At 55.0% G+C, this 23,671-nt stretch overlaps 2 protein-coding genes across 2 annotated transcripts; one reads left to right on the forward strand and one right to left on the reverse strand.

Annotated features, from left to right (window-relative positions):
* Positions 1-825: 825 nt before the first annotated feature.
* Positions 826-18,812, forward strand: LOC311216454 (antigen WC1.1-like; the record flags this gene model as incomplete). Its single annotated transcript, XM_084297991.1, has 12 exons — positions 826-833; positions 1,777-1,787; positions 3,192-3,329; positions 3,739-4,044; positions 4,153-4,479; positions 4,560-4,874; positions 5,000-5,314; positions 5,933-6,241; positions 6,910-7,050; positions 7,717-7,812; positions 8,517-8,669; positions 18,751-18,812. 12 exons carry the CDS (start codon positions 826-828, stop codon positions 18,810-18,812), a joined length of 2,181 nt encoding a protein of 726 aa, XP_084154117.1.
* A 2,378-nt stretch (positions 18,813-21,190) lies between these two features.
* LOC311216455 (olfactory receptor 14A16-like) lies at positions 21,191-22,138 on the reverse strand (the record flags this gene model as incomplete). Its single annotated transcript, XM_084297992.1, has 1 exon — positions 21,191-22,138. One exon carries the CDS (start codon positions 22,136-22,138, stop codon positions 21,191-21,193), a length of 948 nt encoding a protein of 315 aa, XP_084154118.1.
* Between the last annotated feature and the right edge of the window lie 1,533 nt (positions 22,139-23,671).

Here is a 23,671-nt window from a genome sequence, read left to right on the forward strand (position 1 = left end):
CATGTCACGTGGGCTGCGGTTTGTGCACCTGCAGTGGCAGGCAGGCTCCAGCTCCCGACCCGCCGCGGGGAATAACGGCCCCTGGGTGAAACGCTGAGAGCCAGGGAGACGCCTGAGGCTCTGGGCTGCAGCTCTGCTGCCAGGGCAGGCCCTGGACCAGCTCTGGCTGCTGCCGGGACCCCACAGGAGGCTCCCTGGGGAGGGACGGGACAGGCAGCACCCCCATAATGGGGCTCTGGCCCTGCCCAAGGGCCTTTCCCAGCTGCTGCTGCCAGCACAGCGGGGGCTGTAGCAGGGGCAGGTGCTGGTCCCTTCACAGCCTGACACAGCCTCGCTGCAGGACCAGCCCCGTGGATCCCATGGCGCAGAGATGGCCGGACAATTACACCTTGGGCTCTTGGATGCTACAGCTTAGGAGATGCTCCGTGCTTCCACAGCAGGCTGCAAGGGGTGTCAGAGCCATCTGCCCCCACACCCAGCCCTACCCCACGATGATCTCCCACCGCAGTGACGTGAGACCCGCAGCGGAGCCGTCCCTCATATATGGTCATGAAGAGCGCTGGAGAAGTTCATTGGAGAGCTGGGCTGCGTCGGAGGGGAGATAAGTGCCGATAATGTCTAAAAAGGTGCCTGCTGCTTCGATTGGCTCCTCCTGCAGCTGGGACAGCATTTGCACAGATATATTGCCCTCCCACCACATCCACTGCCTCGTGGGTCCCCAGAAGCTCCAGCAGCAGGGCTGTGCTGTCAGGACAGGAGCCTCAGGATGGGGACAGAGGGACTCCTTTTCCCTTGGGTGCTGTGGCTGTTCCTCTGGGTGCAGCCATGCAGAGGTAAGTGCCAGCTTCTCTGTTCCACAGCCTTGGGACAGTGAGTAACAGTGGGGTTACTGGGATCTCTCTGGGAGTGGGGTTGTTTTCAGGCACCACTGATATGAGAGGCAGAAGGTTCTCAGTCTCTCAGCTCTGTTCTTTAATCTGTGCCTGTCTGGGTGGGAGGGGTAATCCATTTTCATATCTCCCATGTTTTTGGCAGCCCAAGCCTGACTTCATTTCTAGACACCTTGTCCTTGGGTACCCTTTTGTGACCCCTTGTTCCCCAGCACTGTGCCTCTGGATCTGGAGGAGGCCCAGACAGTGAGCTCCAGGGCACAGCCAATGTCTGGGATGCCCCAGGGGGGTTGTGTGCTTTTCCCTGCCCCTGGGATCTGGGGAAGCACTGACTCCAGGAGGGCAGGTTGTGTCCCATTAACAGAAGGGGACTGGGGCATCTGCACCAAGAGGTGCTCTTCTTGGGGGCCCTGGTCAAGCACAGGGGCCAGTCTGACAGCAGGGATGGGGAAGGGACGTGGGCAGTTGGTATCCTTGTGGTCAACCCAGACAGTGGGTTTGGGAGGTGCGTGTGGCAGAAAATGGGCAATGGAAGCTGCTCAGGGGCATGGGTCTGTTTGGGGGACACTGGGATGGGGAGGAGTGGGAGCCCTGTGCAGGGCTGGGGGTTGTGTGTGGGTGGGCATGGGCAGGGCAGGGGGCCACTGGGGTGGGAGGAGGTGGTGAGGGCTGTGGGGCAGCAAATGGCTCAGGAGGGCTAGAGCTGGGTACCCCCAGCTAAGCATAGCCCATGGGGAGAGGAGGAACCCCCCACTGCCCCTGAGACAGCCTATGGGGACAGGGATCCCACCCTGGAACCTGTGACTCTGGCTGGGGAGGGGTTCCTCACGGACATGCAATGTGGGGCTCAAAACTCTCCTGACCCTTCCTGTGTTGGTGTTTGAAGGGGCTGCGGAGGTGAGGCTGGTGGATGGCGGCAGTCGCTGTGCTGGGAGAGTGGAGGTGAAACACCAGGACCAGTGGGGGACCGTGTGTCATTTCTCCTGGGACATGACTGATGCTGCAGTGGTTTGTAGGCAGCTGGGCTGTGGGGTTGCTCTCAAAGCTCATCGGAATGCACACTTTGGGCCGGGATCTGGACGCATTTGGATGGATGATGTTGGCTGTCGTGGCACCGAGTCTGCCCTGTCTGACTGCACACACACAGAATGGGCTGAAACATACTGCGATCACAGGTTGGATGCTGGAGTGACATGCTCAGGTAAGGACTGAACTTCTTCCCTACTTCTGGGATGGGGACACTTCTAAGGGACCTGGCTGTGACCTCAGGAAGCAACAAGTGGACACCAGAACATGGCTCCACCCTTCCCCACTGTGCTGGCTGGATCCCATCTTTCTCCTCCATTCACCCAGGCCCTGTCTGGCAGGCTGGTCCCTATGCCAGGGGAATCTAGAGCAGCTCCCCCAGCCACCAGCAGCCTCAGGGAAGGGCGTGCAATGGCCCAGGACTTTTGGGGTTGTACCCCCAGCAGACACGAGAACCTCAGCCAAAGCAGAGGGGCTGCTCAGAGGGCAGGAGCACTGGGCTTGGGCAGACAAGCAGGGTGGCAAGTGACACCTTGTTCCTGTCCTGGGGTCACCTCATGAGAGCCAGCCCCCAGAGACACAGCCCCTCCAGGCAGTGCTGACCCACTGCTCAGGCTCTCCTGCGTGCCCTGTGCCACAGGGGCTGTGCCAGAACATCCTGGCTCTCCTCTCTGCCTGCCCTCACACCAGGAGCTCGTGTCAGCCCAGGGCTGCTCTCTGCCTGCTTTCCTGACCCATGCATGGTAGGTGGCTGGGGACATGCATGTCCAGCACCACACTGTCCCTACCGGAGGACCCCCCTTTGCAGAGGATCCCCCGATGTGCCCCATCTAGCAGGAGCTCCCCAAGAGCCCCAGCATTCCCTGGGAACAGGGGGGCTTTTTGGCAGTTCCAAGGATTTCTTCTAACTGGCCTGAGCCTTGTGGGGCAGAGCAGGCTGAAGTAGCCCCGAGTTCCTGGGCCTGTTTCCCTGGACCCACGTGCTGCGGGTGCTGCTGTGCTGGGTCTGGGGCCAGGCAGCCCAGGGACTCCGGGCAGCAACAGTTTGAGCAGTGCCTGTGGCTGGGGGCTGGGAGAGAGGGCAGCCCATGGGTGCTTGGCAGTTTTCTGAGGAACAGCAGGGGAGCCCTGACATGTTTTTGCCATCAGTACCCACTGAGAGCTGCAGGGCTGGCCATGGGGCTCTGCATGCGGCTGCCTTAGGGATGAGGTGGGAGGTGGGCACAGAATTGCCAGAGGGATCTGGGAACTCACAGGTCTCCTTGGTTGCTCCAGGATTTGTGCGGCTGGTTGGAGGGGACAGCCCCTGCTCAGGAAGTCTGGAGATCTACGACAGGGACCAGTGGAAAGCTGTCTGTCACTCCCACTTTGGTGCCAAAGCTGCCGAGGTGGTGTGCAGGGAGCTGCAGTGTGGCACAGCCCTGTCTGTCCATGGGGCAGCTCAGCTGGGAGAAGGGGCCGGTCCTGTCTGGGACAGAGAGCTGCAGTGTGTGGGGAATGAATCCGTCCTCTCCTTCTGCCCCACGGGGGCCCCCAAGGACAAGGCCTGCACCCACAGCAATGGCACTCATGTCACCTGCACACGTAAGGACTTTGAGTGGGATGATGGCCATGGGGGCTGTGGTTGGAGCTGGAGAGCAGTGTGGGCACTGGGCTGTGCTGGGTGGGGGAGATGTGAGGAGAGGTGGTGGTCTGCAGCCCTAAAATTAGAGTGCTGCAGGAGGAGAAAGGCACGCTGTCCCTTTGGCCTCTCCTGCAGCTCCTGTGGGAACAAGAGCACAAATGTGGCCTCTCTCACCATCCTTTGTCCTTGTGTACACAGGGTTCAGGCTGGTGAACGGCAGCAAAGCGTGTGAGGGCAGGGTGGAGGTGGAGGTGCTGGGGACGTGGGGGACCCTCTGTGCCTCCCGCTGGGACCTCTCGGACGCCCACGTTCTCTGTCGGCACCTCGGCTGTGGCTTTGCTGAGTCCATTCCTGGAGGAGGGCATTTTGGGAGAGGAACCGGCCCCGTCTGGAGAGACTCGTTCCACTGTGACGGGACTGAAGCCCACCTGGGGCAGTGCCCGGTGACTGCCCTGGGGGCCTCGCCGTGCTCCCAGGAGAACGCTGCTGCTGTCATTTGCTCAGGTGAGTGCTGGGCAGTGCTGCAGAGTCCATTTGCCCCTGGTGTGTGACATGGCCACCCACAGCTGGGGACCCCACTGCAGCACCAAGCTCAATTTCTGCTCTCACCAGTCCCGGTTCACCATATGTCTGTACGGTTGGTGGGCGGAAGAAGTGGGTGTGACGGGCGCGTGGAGGTCTTCCAGCACGGGACGTGGGGCAGAGTCCTGGATGAGCAGTGGGACATGCAGGAGGCCAGCGTGGTGTGCCGGCAGCTGCAGTGCGGAGAGGCAGAGGCAGCCTACACCCCCGTGAGGGCTGAGCGAGGACCAGGACCTGTGGGGCTGCGTGGGGTGCGGTGTGCAGGGCACGAGGCTGACCTGAGCCTCTGCAACACCTCCCTGCCCGAGAGCACACCGGCAGCAGGGATCATGGAGGACGTGGGGGTCGTGTGCCGGGGTGAGTGGTGCTGCACGTCCCCCAGGTGTGGGGCTGGGAGGGCAGCCAGCCCCTGAGCGTTGGGGTTCTCCCCGCTGCAGGGAGCCGGCGGGTCCGGCTGGTGGACGGGGCCGGGCGCTGTGCTGGGAGAGTGGAGATCTACTACCAGGGGCGCTGGGGCACCGTCTGCGATGACGCCTGGGACCTGGCCGACGCCGCCGTCGTTTGCCGCCAGCTGGGCTGCGGAGGGGCCCTGGAGGCAGCCGGCTCTGCTCGGTTTGGGGAGGGCTCCGGGCAGATCTGGCTGGATGGCGTCAACTGCTCCGGGGCCGAAGCTGCTCTCTGGGACTGCCCTGCCGAGGCCTGGGGGCAGCACGACTGCAGGCACAAGGAGGACGCGGGAGTCATCTGCTCAGGTCTGTGCTGGGAGTGGGGCTGGGAGCTGGGGCCAGTGAGACCAGGGTGAGGGCAGAGCCAGTTAGGGCCAAGGCCTTCAGTGGCTGACAACCAAGGACGTCCCTGGGGCCTTTCCTCCTTCCAGAGTTCATGGCTCTGAGGCTGGAGAACAGCGACGGCTGCTCTGGGCGCCTGCAGGTTTTCTACAACGGGACGTGGGGCAGCGTTTGCTCCAACTCCATGACCACCGAGACGGTGTCACTGGTGTGCAAGGAGCTGGGCTGTGGGAATGAAGGGGAACTGGAAACAGATTCTAGCTATGCCGAGCTGTCTGGCACCGCGTGGCTGGATCGTGTGGAGTGTGGGAAGAGAAACAGCTCCTTCTGGCAGTGTCCCTCTGCTTCTTGGCATCCGCAGTCGTGTACTGACCGCCGAGAAGAGGCCAACATCACCTGCAATGGTAAATCTGAGCCATCAAGGCACCAGGTCCTGTTCCTCACTGGGCATGGTGAAATGCAGAGAAGGAACCCAGAGGGGCTTTGACTTCCTGCTTTAGACCCTGTTGCTGCTGGTGGCACAAAGGTGACTTCAGCTCTCAGAGCCACACATGTCCACCAGCAGCAGTCAACAGCCGGGCTGCCAGCAGCTCCCTGGGGGATGCAGAGGCAACTGCAGGCAAGGTCTGAGAGGAGACCATGCAGGGCTTTCAGGAGTCCCCCCTCCTGGGACAGCCTCCTGCTGCTCTGTGAACCAGGGACCCTGTGGGGCTGAGCACTTGGGTCCCCCCTGCAGTGCCGTGTGTGTCCCCTGAGTGAACAGGGTTCTGCTGCTGCCCTGACCCAGGGAGCATGGGGACGTGCAAGCAGAGGTCAGCTCTGCTCTCTTTTGCATGACCTCAGAACAACCCTTTTCAGCCCAACTTCTCTTTCCTTTGGGACATGGACAGAAAGGCCGCAGGTGGCTGCATGCCCCAACTCCACCAGTTGCACAGGTAGGGAGCTGCCCCTGCACATGCCCCCCTCACCTGGCAGGGCTCTCCCAGCTGTCCCGGTGCCACGGGAGGTCTCTGCCTCCCCAGACAGGGAGAAGATCCGTGCTGTGGGAGGCAAGGATGGCTGCTCGGGCAGAGTGGAGATCTGGCACCGCGGCACCTGGGGGACACTGTGTGACAATGCCTGGGACATGCGGGACGCCGAGGTGGCGTGCAGGCAGCTGGGCTGTGGCCCCGCGGTCTATGCCCTGGGCCAGGCTGCTGCTGGAGAGGGGACGGGCCCCATGTGGCTGATGGAGTGCAGGGGGACGGAGCTGTCTCTGCAGGACTGCTGGGCCCAGCCAGGGGACAGCGGTGCCTGCCAGCATAAGGCAGATGCGGCTGTGCATTGCTCAGGTGAGCAGTGGGGCTGGGAGACATGGCTCGGGGCTTGGCAAGGAGCTGGCTTGGGTGTCTGCCCTGCTGGATCCTGGCATGGCCCCGCTGCTGGCCTGAGCAAGGGTGTTTCTGCAGAGTGGGAGGCTGGTGTTGGGTGGGGAGCAGCCTCAGTGGGGCTGGATGTGCCAGCACATCCCCTGGGCTGCCAGCACTCTCCTGTGAGCAGCCCAGAGCAGTGGAGCTGGACCCTGTCCCTGCCACCCTGCCTAGCCCCAAAGGAGGGACAATTCAGGTGGCAAATTTTGGGGTCATTTGCCAGAGAGGCTGCCTGGTGCCACAACCCCAGCCTCTCAGCCCAGCTCTCCTTCTGCTCCCCTGCAGCTGCACCCAGGACAGCAACATCCCCCCCACAAGCAGGTAAGCTGTCCTTCCCCTGGGGCTGTGTCTGTCCATGTCCACGCTGTGACCCACAGCCAGGGGAAGGGGCTCCTTGCTGGGCTGTGAGACTCCCAGAAAGCCGAAGCAGCTGGGAGAAGTCTGTGATGGACCCAGCAGGGTGGGAGCTGCCCCATTACCCAGCCCTGTTCCCCCCAGACCCTGCTGCCTTGTGTGGTCAGGAGTGGCATGTCCTGCCCCCAGCCTCTCCCTTGTCTGATGCTGCCCCTGCCATGTTCCTGCCCATGCAGATCCCCCACGGGGCCGTCCAACCACCAGCAGCGATAGAATCTCGGTGCCTGTCATCATCTGCATCATCCTGGGGGCCCTCCTCTGCCTGCTCCTGGCCCTCCTGGCTGGGCAGGTGCGAAGCGCCAGGGCTCGGCGCAGAGGTGGGTCCTTCCCCAGTGGTCCTGGGGGGGAGATGCCTCCTGGCAGGGCTGGGGGTGCTGGGGGTGTTGGTGTTCTGGGGCACAGAAACAGAGCCGTGTGCTGCCTCCTGCCCCATGTGCTGCCCCACTGACTGACAGACCATGGGGCACCATGGTCTGGGGGGGTGGAGAGAGCCCAGACCCTGGGGCATCAGTTCTGGGCTGAGGAGAGAAATGTGAGAGCTGGGCTGGGTGAGACGGGGAGGATGCACTGCTGGCAGTGCTCTGAGCAGCACTGGCAGGAGGAGCATGGGGCAGTGGAGTCCATCACCGTAGTGTCAGCCACCTCCCAACAGGGCATGGGTTGTGCTATTGCTGTGTGGGGCAGAGATGGAGAAGCTCCATGGGAAGGGGAAATGAGGGAACTGGTGCAGGGTCTGCACTGGGACATGACCTGGGGACCAAAGGGGCATAAAGTCTGTCTCCAAATGCGAGGCTGATGCTGTCCCAGACCATCTCCATGGGGATGCTGCCCTCCCTGGGGATGTGGTTGCAGTGCCAACACAACACAGTGGGGCTGTGCTGTGGGGACAGCCCTGTGCTGGCCCCAATAATGGGGCTGGGGGAGCCCAGTGGGGTCCTGTCCCTCTCTGCCCATTCCCAGACCAGCCCTGCCTCTGTCCCCAGGCTCCGGGAGAGCTGGGGAGCCCTTCGCTGAGGCCGTGTACGAGGAGATCGCTTACAGCCTGGCGTGGGAGAAGCAGCCGAGGTTCAGTCTCTCAGGTGGGTGCAGGTCCCTGTGGAGGCACATCTGCGGGGCCCTTTCTCCCTGCCCCAGACCAGGGCTGTGTCCTGCAGCTCCTGCCCATGGTGCCCAAAATCGCTGGGCTGTGGGGATTTTGGGAGAGCATGCAGGTGCTGAGCCCCAAAAAGGAGTTTCTTCCCCACCAGCTCTGCCCATCCCAGAGCGGATAGCCCCTCTTTGCTTGTCCCTGAATCAAGGACTAAGTGAAGGGCTTTCCCAGGGCAGCTGTTGGAGTCCCTCTGAGAATTGTCTCTTTCCAAGGAACTGGTCTCCTCCCCATGCACCCCCAGCTCTGTGGGTGCCCATCCCCAGCAGTGCTGACCACCAGTCAGGGCAGCAGGGCTCATCCCACAGCACCCACTGCAGCTCTCTGCAGCCTCCTTTTCAGAGGGGTCCCTGACCCAGCTGCAGCCCTACCCCAGCCACATGAGGAGGAGGATGGTCTGGGGCCACATCCAGGGATAAGAGGTGGGGGGTGGAGGAAGGGCTCCATATCTCCTCTCTGCAAACAGACCAGATGGACAGCAGTGCCACCGAGTATTATCAACAGAGCTGGAAGCATGAAGGCTCTGCTGTGACCCTGACACCAGCAGCATGTCAGCCCTGTGTCCCCACACACCCTCCCATCCTCTGCTCTGCAGGACATCTCTTCTCATTGCCACCACCTTCCCTCTCCTTTCAGATGTCCCTGTCCTGCCCGGAGGTTACCCAGCAGATGGCTATGATGATGCTGGGGAGGTTTCTGACCCTGGGGAGGATCCTGTCCCTGGGCAGGGGGACTGGGAAGTGCCCAGGACACCAGAGGAAGGAGATGGGTGCAGGGATGCAGCCACAGGTGAGAGGGCAATGCAGCACTGCCACTTCCTAGGTGCCAACCCCAGGCCTAGGAGAATCCATGCCATATTGAAAGCCTGACCATCCATGGAGAACCTGTCCTGGGATATTTTGTGGGGGCTTGGAGAATGGGCTGAATGTCTCAGGCTGGTGAGGACGAGGAAGGTGATTAACAGCCCCGAAGGGCACCCCACAGGCCCAACCACAGCAGCCTGCCTTGATGCTTACAGGGGGAAGCCTGCGCTCCCAGAGAAGTGCTGGGGTCCCTGGAGCTGAGGGAGACACCTCGTCACCTTTCCTGGGGACCACGGGCTATGACGATGTTGAAGAGGTGTCTCTGGCATGTCCCCATGAGGACACCCAGGATGTGACACCAGAGCCCCATGCACAAGAGTTCCAGAGCCCCAGGCCAGCAGAGCCCAGCCCTGCTGAGCAGCTGGGTGCAGCCGGGAGGGAGGAAAGCTCAGTGCCACTGGGAGAGCCGTGAGTGCCAGGGAATGGTCTGGTCTCCCTTTTCCAGCAGTCAGCAGACGCACATGGGTATTTCCCCTCTTGGTATTCCCCTGTTTTTATGCTGCATGTTGGTATTTGTTCATATTAAAACCCTCTGGGGGCTTTGCCCCGGATCCAGTCTTCCCTGACCATGTTTCTGGACATCTCCCTGAGGCTGATGGAGTGGAGAGGAGCTCAAAGATGCAATGGCTGGGAAGGGACACATCTTAGAGCCAGCAGGATCGGGGTCTGGCTTTGGGGCTGACAGAGCCCCTGGTCCCTGGACACTATTCCTACTGACAGAGACATTTCCGTCCTGACAGCCACAGGCAGTTTCCAGGCAAAGTGGATCTCTGGGAAGTCCCATGAGACACTCCCTTGCAGTGCCCACCTTCTGCTGCCTTGGGCCCCCATGAAGCCCAAGGATGTCTTCCCAGCACCCACAGGCAGGGAAAGATCAGGTAAAAGAGCTGAACAGGGCGATGTCTTGGACCCTTGGGCAGGACTTGGCACCAGCTCCTGCTGGTGGGTCCCCACAGCCTTCCAGCTCTTCCCCAGCAGGCTCCTCTGCTGCAGGCTGGGAGGTGCTTTTGGTAGTGGGATGGTGGGCTGGAACACCTATTGGAGCATCTATTTAATCCCTTTGGGTCATCTCTCATGGCTGTGTATAGTCTTCTCTGGGTGAAGAACTGGCTGGAGGGCCATGCCCAGCGGGTTGTGGTTAATGGAGTTAAGTCCAGTTGGTGTCCCTTTACAAGTGGCATCGCCCAGGGGTTGGTACTGGGGCCTATCTTGTTTAATACCTTTATTAATGACCTAGATGAGGGGATTGAGTGTACCCTCAGTAAGTTTGCAGACGATGGCCTGAGCAGCCATTCCTGCAGCCCCTGCCCATGCTGACCACAGCCCCCAGCTGGTGGTGCTGCTCTGCAGAGCAAGGGGGCTGTGGTGTGTGGAGCCGTGGGGGCACTCTGCAGGGCCGTGCTGGTCAGGCTGGGAAGGCAGAGCCAGCTGGTGGGGGGCACTGCCACTGAGTGCCTCCCACACAAGTGGTTCCTTGGCCATGGATAGCTGGCACAGATAGCCGGCCTTCTTCAGAGTCAGAGACTCATGGAATAGCCCGAGCTGGAAGGGACCCACAAGGATCATCGAATCCAACTCACTTCCAATGTCAGGATATGTTTTGGGGTGATTCACTGTATTCAGTCCATGAAATTTCATCTGAGGTATAACAACCAATTCAACAGAGAGCTTTCCCTATGCCTGCTGTGTTCCCTGGAGTTGCAGAGCTCTGCTTTTCCTTTTCCCACCCAGATTTAGCACCTCAGGGTGGCTCCACCTGGGACGTGCCCATGCTCTATGGGCTCCACGTGCTATTGACTCCCTGGCACACACTGTCCCTGCCGGGTGCTTGGGCTCTCCTGGCAGCTCCCTCTTTCCTCCTGAAAGAAGCCTGTCTGCCATTATCCCTCTCACCCACTGTGTACAGAGGCAGGTGAATTCACTGTCTCTGTGGGTGCTGTCCAAGAACAGGGAACAATCACAGGTGCAGCCTGGCAATGCTGCTGTGGCAGGATCCTTCTCCCCTCCACCTCTGCCATGTGTCCCTGAAGCTCCACCACAGGTCTACAAGGAAGGGTATCAGGCAAGTAAGTCAATGTATGGTCCTTTCTTTTATTGAAATACAAAGAAAGCCTGACCCACAATTTATACAAAGACTTGGAGTCATGTGAGACAGGTACATACAGTGTAGGAAGGTATGAACAATGGTATTTCTTTGTGGGAAAGACTATGAGGAGTAAAGCAAAGTAAAAAAGAAAAAAATAGAAAAAAAAATAAAAAGATTTCTGGGTCTGTATACAGTTAACATTAAGACCATATGCAGTTTATTCCTTCTGAAAAACATCCAGTCATCACTTTCCATACTACATCCTTGAGCTCCTGATTCCTCATGCTGTAGATGAGGGGGTTCAATGCTGGAGGCACCACCGAGTACAGAGCTGCCAGAAAAAGATTCAGGGAGGAGGAGGACATAGAGGGGGGTTTCAGGTAGGCAAAAAAGGCAGTGCTGAGAAACAGGGAGGCAACAGCCAGGTGAGGGAGGCATGTGGAAAAGGCTTTGGGTCGTCCCTGCTGTGAGGGGATCCTCAGCACGGCCCTGAAGATCTGCACGTAAGAAAGCACAAGGAAAACAAAACACCCAAAGGCTCAACACACACTAGGCACAAGAAGCCCAACTTCTCTGAGGTAGGCATTTGAGCAGGAGATCTTGAGGATCTGGGGAATTTCACAGAAGAACTGGTCCAAGGCATTGCCTTGGCAGAGGGGGAAGGAAAAGCTATTGGCAGTGTGCAGCACAGCATACAGAAAGCCACTGCCCCAGGCAGCTGCAGCCATTTGCACACGATTTCTTCTGTCCATTATTGTCCTGTAGTTTCAGCTGAGTCAAACCAGGCATCTCATATTTTGTTTGCAGTTCAGAGGCTAGAAGGGGGCTTAGCTGCCTCCCCGTGCCTCACAGAATCCCACTGGAGTTGGGATTCCTCTTGCCTTGGTTCAGGTGGGCACAAACCAGGCAGCATGGAAGCTGCTTGTCTCAGCTCTCAGCACTTTGAATGGAGAAAGAGACCAAGAGGAAGCTCTTCAGAGGCAGACACCAGGTGATATTGGAGATGGCAGAGTGACATCTGAGTGATATTTGAAGTGCCTAATTCTTCTGGGCCATAAACAGAGATTTTATTATTGCATGTACAATATAATATAAATGTAGCCATTGCTCAATAGCAATGAATAAATAAAATAAAAATAAAATAATAAATAAATAAATAAAAGAAATAAAAAAGAAATAAAAGAAATAAAAGGCATGCTGTGACCTGGTTGCCATCACTGGAACGTGGTGGGACCAATCCCATGACCGGAGTGCTGCAATGACTGGTTATGAGCTCTTCAGAAGAGACAGACAGGACAGAAAGGGTGGTGGTGTGGCTCTCTATATTAGGGAGTGTTTTGATGTTGCAGAACTTCAATCTTGGAATGATATTGTTGGGTACCTATAGGTTAGGGTCAGCGGGAAGGCCAACGAGGCAGGCATCCTGGTGGGGATATCTTATTGACCGCCAAACCAGGATGAGGAGACAGATGAGGCGTTCTACAAGCAGATTTTGAGCTGGTCAGGACACTGGTTGGCAGAGTGCCTTGGGAGGCCGTTCTGAAGGGCAGAGGGGTCCAGAAAGGTTGAGCACTCTTCAAGAAGGAAATCTTCAAGGCTCAGGAGCAGACTTTCCATCCCCACGTGCCCAAAGATGAGCCAGCATGGAAGAAGACTGGCCTGGCTGAACAGAGAGTTGTGGCTAGAGCTTAGGAAGAAAAAGAGCGTTTATGACCTTTGGAAAAGAGGGTAGGCTACTCAGGAAGACTATAAGGATGTCATGAGGCTGTGCAGGGACAAAATTAGAAAGGCCAAAGCTCATCTGGCGCTCACTCTCGCTACTGTTGTTAAAGATAACAAAATGTTTTTATACATACAGAAACACAAAAAGGAGGACTAAAGAGAATCTTCATCCTTTACTGGATACAGGAGGAAACTTAGTGACAAGAGATGAAGAAAAGGCTGAGGTGCTTAATACCATCTTTGCCACAGTCTTTAGCGGCAAGACCAGTGGTTCTCACAGAATCACAGAATTTTCTAGGTTGGAAGAGACCTCAAGATCATTGAGTCCAACCTCTGACCTAACGCTAACAGTCCCCACTAAACCATTTCCCTAAGCTCTACATCTAAACGTCTTTTGAAGACTTCCAGGGATGGTGACTCCACCACTTCCCTGGGCAGCCTGTTCCAGTGCCTCACAACCCTTTCAGTGAAGAAGTTCTTCCTAACATCTAACCTAAAACTCCCCTGGCTCAACTTAAGCCCATTCCCCCTCGTCCTGTCACCAGGCACGTGGGAGAACAGGCCAACCCCCACCTCGCTACAGCCTCCCTTGAGGTACCCATAGAGAGTGATATGGTCGCCCCTGAGCCTCCTCTTCTCCAGGCTGAACAAGCCCAGCTCCCTCAGCCGCTCCTCGTAGGACTTGTTCTCCAGGCCCCTCACCAGCTTTGTCGCCCTTCTCTGCACCCGCTCAAGCACCTCGATGTCCTTCTTGTAGCGAGGGGCCCAAAACTGAACACAGTACTTGAGGTGTAGCCTCACCAGAGCTGAGTACAGGGGGACGATCACCTCCCTAGCCCTGCTGGTCACACTGTTCCTGATACAAGCCAGGATGCCGTTGGCCTTCTTGGCCACCTGAGCGCACTGCTGGCTCATATTCAGCCGACTATCCACCAATACTCCCAGGTCCTTCTCTGCCTGGCAGCTCTCCAACCATTCCTCTCCCAGCCTGTAGCTCTGCTTGGAGTTATTGCGCCCCAGGTGCAGGACCCGGCACTTGGCCTTGTTGAACTTCATGCAGTTGACCTCAGCCCATCGGTGCAGCCTATCCAGATCCTCCTGCAGAGCTTTCCTACCCTCAAGCAGATCGACACACGCACCTAACTTGGTGTCATCTGCGAACTTACTGAGGGTGCACTCGATGCCCTCGTCCAGATCATCGATGAAGATATTAAAGAGGACTGGCCCCAGCACCGAGCCCTGGGGGACGCCACTAGTGACTGGCCTCCAACTGGACTTGGCTCCATTCACCACGACTCTTTGGGCCCGGCTTTCCAGCCAGTTTCTAACCCAACGAAGCGTGTGCCAGTCCAAGCCAAGAGCAGCCAGTTTCTTGAGGAGAATGCTGTGGGAGACGGTGTCAAAAGCCTTGCTGAAGTCAAGGTAGACCACATCCACAGCCTTTCCCTCGTCCACACAGCGCGTCACTTTGTCATAGAAGGAGATCAGGTTCGTCAAGCAGGACCTGCCTTTCATAAACCCATGCTGACTGAGCCTGATCGCCTGTTTGCCCTGCAAGTGGAAGTTCTCTGGGTACCCATCCCCCTGATTGGTGGAAGGGATGTGGAGCAGAATGTGGCCCTCATATTCCATGAGGACATGGTTGGAGACCTGCTACAGCACTTAGATGTACACAAGTCAGTAGGGCTGGATGGGATCCACCTGAGGGATCCCAACCCTCATCCTCCAGTAGAGAGGTGGGCAGTAGTCTATTCTCCCACGTGCCCTTTTATAGGACAAGGGGTAATAGGCTAAACTTGTTCCAGAGGAGGTTTAGGTTGGATTTTGGTAAAAACTTCTTTACGACGAAGGCAGGAGGAGCCTGGCCAGGAGAGATGTAAGATTTGGGGGAGGAAAGAGGAGCTTGGACAGCAGAAGCTAGCTATTTTGAAGAGGTAAGAATATTCAGGAAATGTTGATCCCACCATAAAGCTGACTTGAAGCAGCCATGTGAGGCCCTTACCCTATTTTAACCTCTTACATTAATACCTAAATCTAAATGCCACTCCACACCCTGGCAGGAATCCACCGCTCTAATTTTTGACCACAATATCCCCTGAAGCCAAAATTAGTCCATAACCCCTTTCCATTACCTTTCCTCTCTTGCTCACCCTCATCCCTGCCCTTAACAATACCACTAAAATGCTCTATTTATCCCTAGTCTTCTTGCAGACCTAAACAAAACCTTCAACCAAACAACTTGCCCATACCCTAACCACAGACCTGACACCACAAGCAGAACACCAAACCGTCCCACTAAACATCTGCTTAATCTCTCACCCAGAAAGGTTTGCCATAGTCCCTAATGCCATAACATGAACAACTAACTTCCAAAGCCTGTCTTCCTGTGCATTAACCTGCTCACCTTTAACCCTTTTCCTAACCCTTAACATAGGTTCTTGTTCTCTTGGGGCAGGTCAGTAACCATGAGATTCCTGTGCAGTCACATTGCATTCAAAGATGAACGTGAGGGGCCATGGATTTGATCAGCTTGTAGGCCACAAGGAGGAGATGGGTGGGAATGCTCTGATGAGCTCAGCTCTACCACAGGATCTCCCAAACCAGCAGGAGGAACTGGCCTGTGAAAGGAACTGTGAGGTCACTTCTGTCTCTGCAGTTGATAGGGCAGCAGCAGGAACGTGTCACAGAAAGGGACTGTGAGGTCACTTCTGTCTGAAATATTTGAAAGGTTACACTTATACCTAGGATCTGTACTTTTTGGCTGACATCTGCCAGTGGTCCTGGAAGGCCAGCAGAAGGCACCTGGTTGGCATGCTGACTGTGGGATCCCCTCTGCCCACATACCCAGGAGGACCCAGACAGAAAGAAGGCCTGAATGTGGGTTGTCCTGTCCCTTCTGTTTGAGTACACAACTGGACAGCAGCAGGCACAAGGCTTGGCTGTGTCTAAACAAGAAGCTGCAAGGCCAGCAGCAGGCCCATGGCTTAGAAGATGCTGGTGAGGTGACTTCTGTCTGGTTGGCTGACAGGCCGCAAGAAGGCCAATGGGTTGGGAAGCCTACTTTAGGACTGGTTTCCACCCAGGTGGAACTTTCTTTGGTAGTAGGAAAGAGCAGGAGAGAAAAACCTGCCAGAAAATGCACCTTGGAAGGTTGGCATTGGCCATGAAGAAGACAAAATGTCCCAAAAAAAGAGTTGTGCTGTGGTGCTAGAGGTCACCCAAAGAGTGTCTTTGATCAGACACTTTGATCAGTTTTGTGTTTCAAGGAACAGCTGGTGAGGGTTAATGAGACATTGGTGAAACCACGGAAATGCTAGGATGAGAGCAAGGTGGTGAACAGAGAAGGGTGTCTGCAGATTTGAAGGAAATAGGGCAAAGTGTGGGGCAACATAAAAAAGTCTGGAGAGGACAGAGTGGTGGGCACTGGCAAGAAGAGAAGGCCACAACAGCCCTGACTTTTTTGTCCCCTTGGATAGAGCTTCTGAGGAGATGAAATACCATCATTGCAAGGGGGCTCATTGCTTTCTTGAGACCCTGTGCAGAGGCAGGAAGGTGTCATACCACTGTTCTTCTTATGGCATCACACTGCCCACCACACCCCATAAACCCCAGAAAGAGCCCAGAGCCAGACACGGGAGTGCAGGACATTCCCTTCTAGTGGTTGGAATCACGACCTGGCCCTTTTACTTCAGCACGATAAACCCAGACTTTTCTCAGCACTGTGCTTTGCCTATCTGTAATCATGGCCTCAAATTATCTGCCCTAACAAGTCCCTGAGGAGAATCTCTTGGTAACAGCCCTCAGTGGGGCCCATTAATACACCAAGTCACTTCAACCTTTCCTTCTGACTTTATGTTCTCAAGTAGTTGCATCATTCTCCTCTCAGTACCTGATGTTCACAGACTGAGCACCAAAATCCACCATGGAACTCATTAAAATGCAGAAACACCTAAGGAACCATGTCTTCCATAGTTTTATTCAAGTCTTCAAGACTTGGACAACTAATTGGGGAGCTTTCATAGTGTAGTTGAGAAGGAAGATTTCAAAAAGCACCTAATAAAAGTCTCTTCTCATTTTAAAGGGTGAATTTTGTTGCATTTCAGTTTTGAGCATCTTTCTTCTATTGATATTAACCCAGGGCTTCCCCTATGGAGACATCCATAGGGAGGAAAAGCAGAGTCTTGAGGCCTGACAGTGCATGGACAACCTTGCTCCTCACCACCCCAACCCTGACATTTCTCTCATTGGCCACCTGGTGCTTGCATCACTTTTCCTTACTCCACACTTCTGCACTGAAGTCTGCAGCTGGCTGTTACAGCCCCTTTGCACCAGCTCCCACCTGCTTTCCTTAGAGACCTGTCTACACACAGAAGGGTTTTTCCTTATTTTAAAACAAACAACAAGAAAACATGCAGCAATTTTCCAAACAGCAAAGCAAGCACCTCATCTTATATGTCTCCAGTCAGATTTATAGGTATTCAGATTAGTATGATTCCATATGATCTTAATTCCATGATAACTGATGAGGAGCTTGCTACAGAAACCATTAGGCAGACTGCTAATCGATGGGCAACCTTGAACTCAGTGAAGCTCAAAGCAGCAACTGGGTCAGTGAGAGCGGTCTGAATGATCAAAGAGTAAGGGGAGGAAGAAGCAGGAGAACCATGGGAAGTGCATAGGTCCAGACAGGCATCTGGAAAGGGGACATTCAACAGGGATTGTTTATTCGAGATGGGTGGAAGTGCCTGGAAGATGAGGGTGTACACCATGATGGAGAAAGCGATGACAATGCAAGTACAGGTGAACATCAGTATTTCTTCTCCTGTGATGAATATAGATCCTGAAAATTCACCTGAAGGATGTAGATCCTTTGGGGCCAGCCATGGCTCTGGAAATGGAGGTCCATGAAGATGTAGGAGTCCTGGTCTCTTGCCTGGGAGATCCCCAGCACAGAGTGCCTGTGTCCCACAGGTCCAGCCCCAGTCCCCAGGCCAGCACAAGAGACCTGGCCCAGGCACAGGGCAGCTCCAGATTCCCCTCCAGGATACCATTTGCCATCAGTCCCAGCACCTTTGGGACACTCCCAGGCTAGTAAAAGGCCAGCTACTATTTGCTAGGCTATGTGCAACCAAGAAGACATCTCACAGTCTTTCAGTGATCTCTAGGGGACTCTGATCCATGGTGAAGCCCAGAAAAGTAACAGGCCTGTCCAGGGAAGGTGTCCTGGGTTGTATTTCTGACACTATCTTTGGAAGACGAGTGCAGAGATGTGGCAGAGATGCCACTGTGGAGACATCAGGACTGTCACCAAAGTACACGAGATCTGAGGGCTAAGAGAAATGCAAAGGAACAAGAGAACAAAGTGGAGGCCAAAAGAGACCAGCCGGAAAACAGCCATTTCCTGCTGCTGGCCATGGCCATGGCTCCAGGGAAGCAGCAGCCCCGACCTGCAGGCCGCAGAGAGGCAGAGCCCAGTGGGCAGTGAGGGACAGCCCCAAAGGCCACTGGGGCTGCTCCTCCATGTGGCAGCTGGGCTCTCAGTCTGAGCTCTTCGTGCATGCTGGGGCTGCTCCCCCAGGTGCAGAAGAGATGGGAGGAGATGGGACATGAGACCAGTAAAATTCTGCTCTCTTCTTTATTGGCATTATCTGCACAAGAAGCCCAGTTCTATAAATACATTAGAGCATTGGGTCAAAACTTAAAAAAAAAAAAAAAAAAAAAAAAAACACATAGCAGACACTAACAATAAAAGTAAGTCAAATTCACCAGCTTTAGACAGTATTAATAAATAAATAAATTTAAAGACAATTGTCGTAACAGTTTATTTCAGAAAACGTCAGTGTCCTGAAACGATTGTAGGCACATGATTAATGTAGAAGAAGAATGTCTGCAAAGACTTGCTTGAAGCATATATTCAAAGAGTTTCCTCACTGCATCCCTGAGCTCCTGGTTCCTTATGAAGTAGATGAGGGAGGTCACTGCTGGAGGCACCACTGAGTACTGAACCGCCAGCAAAAGATTCAGGGATGAGTATAGAACTGCCACCAGCAGGTCCGTGGATGGGGTGGAGAATGAAAGGAACTTCAGGTAGGCAAACGAGCCAGTGCTCACAAACAGGGGGACCAGAGCCAGGTGAGAGAGGCATGTGGAAATGGACAGTGGCAGTGTCCACCCTGTTGGTCCTCCCAGTGTCTCCTAGGAGGCCAGCACATCCCAGACCCTCCCCAGCTCTCCACACCTGCCTCTAGTGTCCCCAGCTAAGCCCAGCCCAGCCCAGCCTGGCCCAGCAGAGCAGCCTAGGCTGGGATGGCAACAAAGCAGCAAATGGAGAAGTGGGGGGTCAGTGCAGTGTCCCTGCTGCTGCCATCTGCAGGAGATACCCCAGGACACTACTCACCAGGGAAGCCTGCAACCACCCAGGCCAGCCTTATTCCCCAGAACAGCACCACACTGCTGGCCCTGGGGCTCCTCAGGCACCACTGCACGCACACAGAGCCCTGCTCTGCTCCCAGGACACCCCATGTCCCACACAGTCTTGTCCCAGGCCAGCACATCTGGGCTGGCCTGAGCAGCCATTCCTGCAGCCCCTGCCCATGCTGACCACAGCCCCCCAGCTGGCGGTGCTGCTCTGTAGAGCTAGGGGGCTGTGGTGCATGGGGCTGTGGGGGCACTCTGCAGGGCCGTGCTGGTCAGGCTGGGAAGGCAGAGCCAGCTGGTGGGGGGCACTGGTACTGAGTGCCTCCCACACAAGTGGTTCTTTGGCCATGGAGGGTGCGTACAGATAGCTGGCCTCCTTCAGAGTCAGAGACTCACGGAATAGCCAAGATGGAAGAGACCCACAAGGATCATTGCATCCAACTTATTTCCAATGTCATTAGATGTTTTGGGGTGATTCACTGTATTCAGTCTACAAAATGTCAACTGAGGTATGACAATGCAGCAGACTGCTTTCCCTGTACCGGCTGTGTTCCCTGCAGTTGCAGAGCTCTCCTTTGCCTGTTCCCACCCAGATTTAGCACTATATCTATACTTCAAAAAGTTATCTTTACTTTGCAATATCCATGGGAGTAGCTTTGGGAGAATATCTGAGCCTTCAGGCACTGCCCTCAGCAGATCCTTTTATGCTGCAGATGCTGGTACGGAGCCAGCTGTGTTAGAGAAGTGCCCCTGGCCTGTCCCTGCCTGTGGACACAGAACTGCCCCAGAGCAGCACGGTGAGCAAGAGACAAGAGCAATGAGTCCTCGCAGCAACACAAGGGCTCTGTAGGAGAGAACTAGGTGAAAGGGAGAGCAACTTGGGAAAGAAGAAGCTCTGGAGCTCCTTGGCAGTGCTGTTGTACCAGGACACTTCTTCCCTCCACCCCTGCACACAGCCAAGTGCCCCTGCAGCTTCACTGCAGGTCTCTGAGGGAGGATCTCGGGCAAGCATATCACTGCAGGGTCGTTTTTTTTAATTTAAATACACAGAGAGCCTGCCTCCTTGTTTACACCAAGTCCGGGAGTCACATGGGACATGTAGATACTTAAATGAAAGAATATGAACAAAGACATTTCTTTGTGGACAATAATTTCACAAGCAATATAAAGAAAAATATATCCTCAAACAAAATAAAAAACAAACAAACCTGCATCTGGCCTTTAATGAGTTACATTATGAATGATATGCAGAAAAAGAATTAGACAGTGGGTTCGAGTGCATCCTCTGCAAGTTTGCAGGTGACACTAAACTCAGTGGTGCAGTTGATGCAATAGAAGGGAGGGATGCCATCCAAAGGGATCTGAACTAGCTTTTGAAGTGGGTCCATGAGAAACTGAAGATGTTCAGCAAGTCCAAGTGCAAGGTGTTACACCTGTCTCAGGGCAATTGGAAATGAGGACAGACTGGAAGAAGAACGCATTGAGAGCAGCCCAGCAGAGAAGATTCTTGTTCTCGTGGACATGAACTGTTCAACATGAGCCATCAGTGCGAGCTTGCATCCCAGAAGGCCAACTGCATCCCGGCATTCATCAAAGGATGAGAGGCTGGAAGGTCAAGGGAGGTGATTGTTCCCCTCTACTCTGCTATTGTGAGGCCCCACTTGGAGTACTGAATCCAGGTTTGGCGCCCCAGCACAAGAAGGATGTTGATCTGTTAAAACAGGTCCAGAGGACGGCCACAAAGATGATCAAGGAGCTGGAGCACCCCTCCTCTGAAGGAAGGCTGAGAGAGTTGGGTTGGTTTAGCCTGCAGAAGAGAAGGCTTTAGGGTGAATTCATTGCCTACAAACCACCTGTCTGAGCTGGAGCAAAAGCCCAGTGCAGGGAACGGTGGTTACGAGGGGCTGTCTGTGATGATTGCATCTTCTCAGTAATTAAAGGGGGCATAAGAAAAGATGGAGAAAAACTCTTTGCTCAATCAAATAATGACAGGACAAGGGGGAATGGTTTTAAACTTCTTCACTCAGAGGGTGGTGAGGCACTGTAAGAGGTTGCCCACAGAACTTCTGGATGCCCCATCCTTGGAGGTCTACAAGGCCTGGGTGGATGGGGCCCTGGCAAACTTGATCTAGTGGGTGGCATACTATCCCAGGGTGGGGGTGTTGGAACTAGATGATCTTTGAGGTCTCTTCTAAACCAGGCAGTTCTATGTTTCTATGATTCTAAGACAGGCAGTTTATTCCTTCTGAAAAACACTCATTCATCACTTTCCACACCGCATCTTTCAGCTCCTGGTTCCTCATGCTGTAGATGAGGGGGTTCACTGTTGGACTCACCACCGAATACAGAACTGCCAGCAAAAGATTCAGGGAGGAGGAGGACATGGAGGGGGGCTTCAGGTAGGCAAATATGGCAGTGCTGGTGAAAAGGGAGACAACGGCCAGGTGAGGGAGGCATGTGGAAAAAGCTTTATGTCGGCCCTGCTGTGAGGGGATCCTCAGCACAACCCTGAAGATCTGCACATAGGACAGCACAAGGAAAACAAAACAACCAAATAATAAAGAGGCACTAACCACAATAAGCCTAGCCTCTTTGATATAGGCATCAGTGCAGGAGAGCTTGAGGATCTGGGGAATTTCACAGAAGAACTGGTCCAGGGCATTGCCTTGGCAGAGGGGAAGGGAAAAGGTATTGGCAGTGTGCAGCACAGCATAGAGAAAAGTACTGCCCCAGGCAGCTGCTGCCATGTTGACACAAGCTCTGCTGTCCATTATTGTCCCATAGTGCAGGGGTTTGCAGATGGCAATGTAGCGGTCATAAGCCATGATGGTGAGAAGAGAAAACTCTGCTGTGACAAATGTGACAAACATAAAGACCTGGGTAGCACAACCGAAGAAGGAAATGGCCCTGGTGTCCCACAGAGAATTGGCCATAGCTTTGGGAACAGTGGTGGAGATGGATCCCAGGTCGATGAGGGCAAGGTTGAGGAGGAAGAAGTACATGGGGGTGTGGAGGCGGTGGTCACAGGCTACGGCGGTGAAGATAAGGCCGTTGCCCAGGAGGGCAGCCAGGTAGATGCCCAGGAAGAGCCCGAAGTGCAGGAGCTGCAGCTGGCGTGTGTCTGCAAATGGCAGGAGGAGGAACTCTGTGGGGAAGCTGCTGTTGGACATTTGCTGCTTCTGGGCATAGCAGCCTATTTATGGAGGAATTTAAAGAGGCAAGTTAGATAGTGTTTTCTGAGCAAAACCTAAGCCATATCTCATTGAAACATCCTCAACAAGACACACTGCCTTTTCCAGGGAAGAATACATGCTTCTGCCTGGAGCTTTTGATTTGGTTGCCTAAGAATGCCTAAGAGATCAGGTTAGTCAACTTTGCTCTCTGGAAGGGTCAGTACTGCCCTGTAGGTACATGATAAAGACCACCAGGGACTGGTGGTGGTCTCTGAGACAGGTACCTGCCCCAGGTAGCAGGCTCTGGGAAGCAGAAAGACTCCCCCCTACTCTTCTGGGTGGCCTCCTTCCTCCCACAGCTTCTCCCCGCAGTGTCCTGGGCAGCTCCCCAGGCAGGCTGAGTGCTGAGCCTGGCAGGCAGCAGAGGCCCTGCCCCGGCACACAGTCCCTGGGGCACAGCAGGGACCCTGCTCTGCACCACAGCCCTGGACACCCCGTCTAAACGCCCGGCTGCACAACTTGCAGCTGGCCCCACAAGAAGGAAACCTCATGTTTTACCCCTCTGACACCTTTGGAAGGTAATTCCTGCTCTGGAATTTGTCATTTTCCTCTTATCCAAAAAAACTCCTCCTGAGTCCTGAGTCCTCCTGAAAGCTCCCATAGGCTGTGGGATTTGCCAGCAAATCTGCAGATGGCACCAGGAACAACAGCTGCATTGCCCTGTAGCCAGAGACTTACCCTGTTCAGGGCTCTGAAGATTTCTCCTGCAGTGAGCTCTCAGCATCCCCCCTCCACACTGCCTTTAACATCTCCCTCCCTTCTCTCACTGCCCTTGTCCCCTGCAGGCAGTGCCCCCAGCCCTGCTGTGCTGTGCAGAGGAGCTGCTCCTGGGCAGAGCTGTCTCTCTGCAGTGCTGCCTGCTTGCCAGGAGCTCCCCTTGGGCCCAGGAGCCCGGCCCAGCTCAGCAGCACAGGGAGCTCTTGACAAGTCCCTGGGCCTCCAGGGGAATCAACTTTGAATCACACTCAAGCAGTCTTTTGGGATACAATCACTTCTCTGAAGTTTTGATCGGGATTTATTTCCAGTGCTGTCTTTGCTCCTAATTCCATAGAAGATGTTGGCAGGAGAATCATCTGTTCTTGTCCCATTATGTGACCAGACACCCTCAACGTGAAAGGCAGGGTGAATACCACCTCTTCCAAGCACTTGGAGATATTGGTGGGATGCTGTGGAGTGTGTGTGGGGGAAGAGATGACACAACTTTTCCACAGAAACTCAAATCTCTCTGTCTACATATGCTACAAAACCACTTGTCAGCCCACAGAGTCATAGAAACATACAATGCTTTGGGTTAAAGGGACCCCAAAGACCATCAAGTTCCAGTCCCCCCTGCCATGGGCAGGAACAAATCCTACTAGTGTTGCTCAAGGTCCCATCCATCCTGGCCCTGGACACTATCAGGGAGAGGGCATCCAACACTTCTCTCGGCAACCTGTTCCAGTCCCTCACCAACCTCCCAGTGAAGATTTT

The sequence above is a fragment of the Netta rufina genome (genome assembly GCF_964035555.1).
Source record: "Netta rufina genome assembly, chromosome: 18".
NCBI lineage: Eukaryota > Metazoa > Chordata > Aves > Anseriformes > Anatidae > Netta > Netta rufina.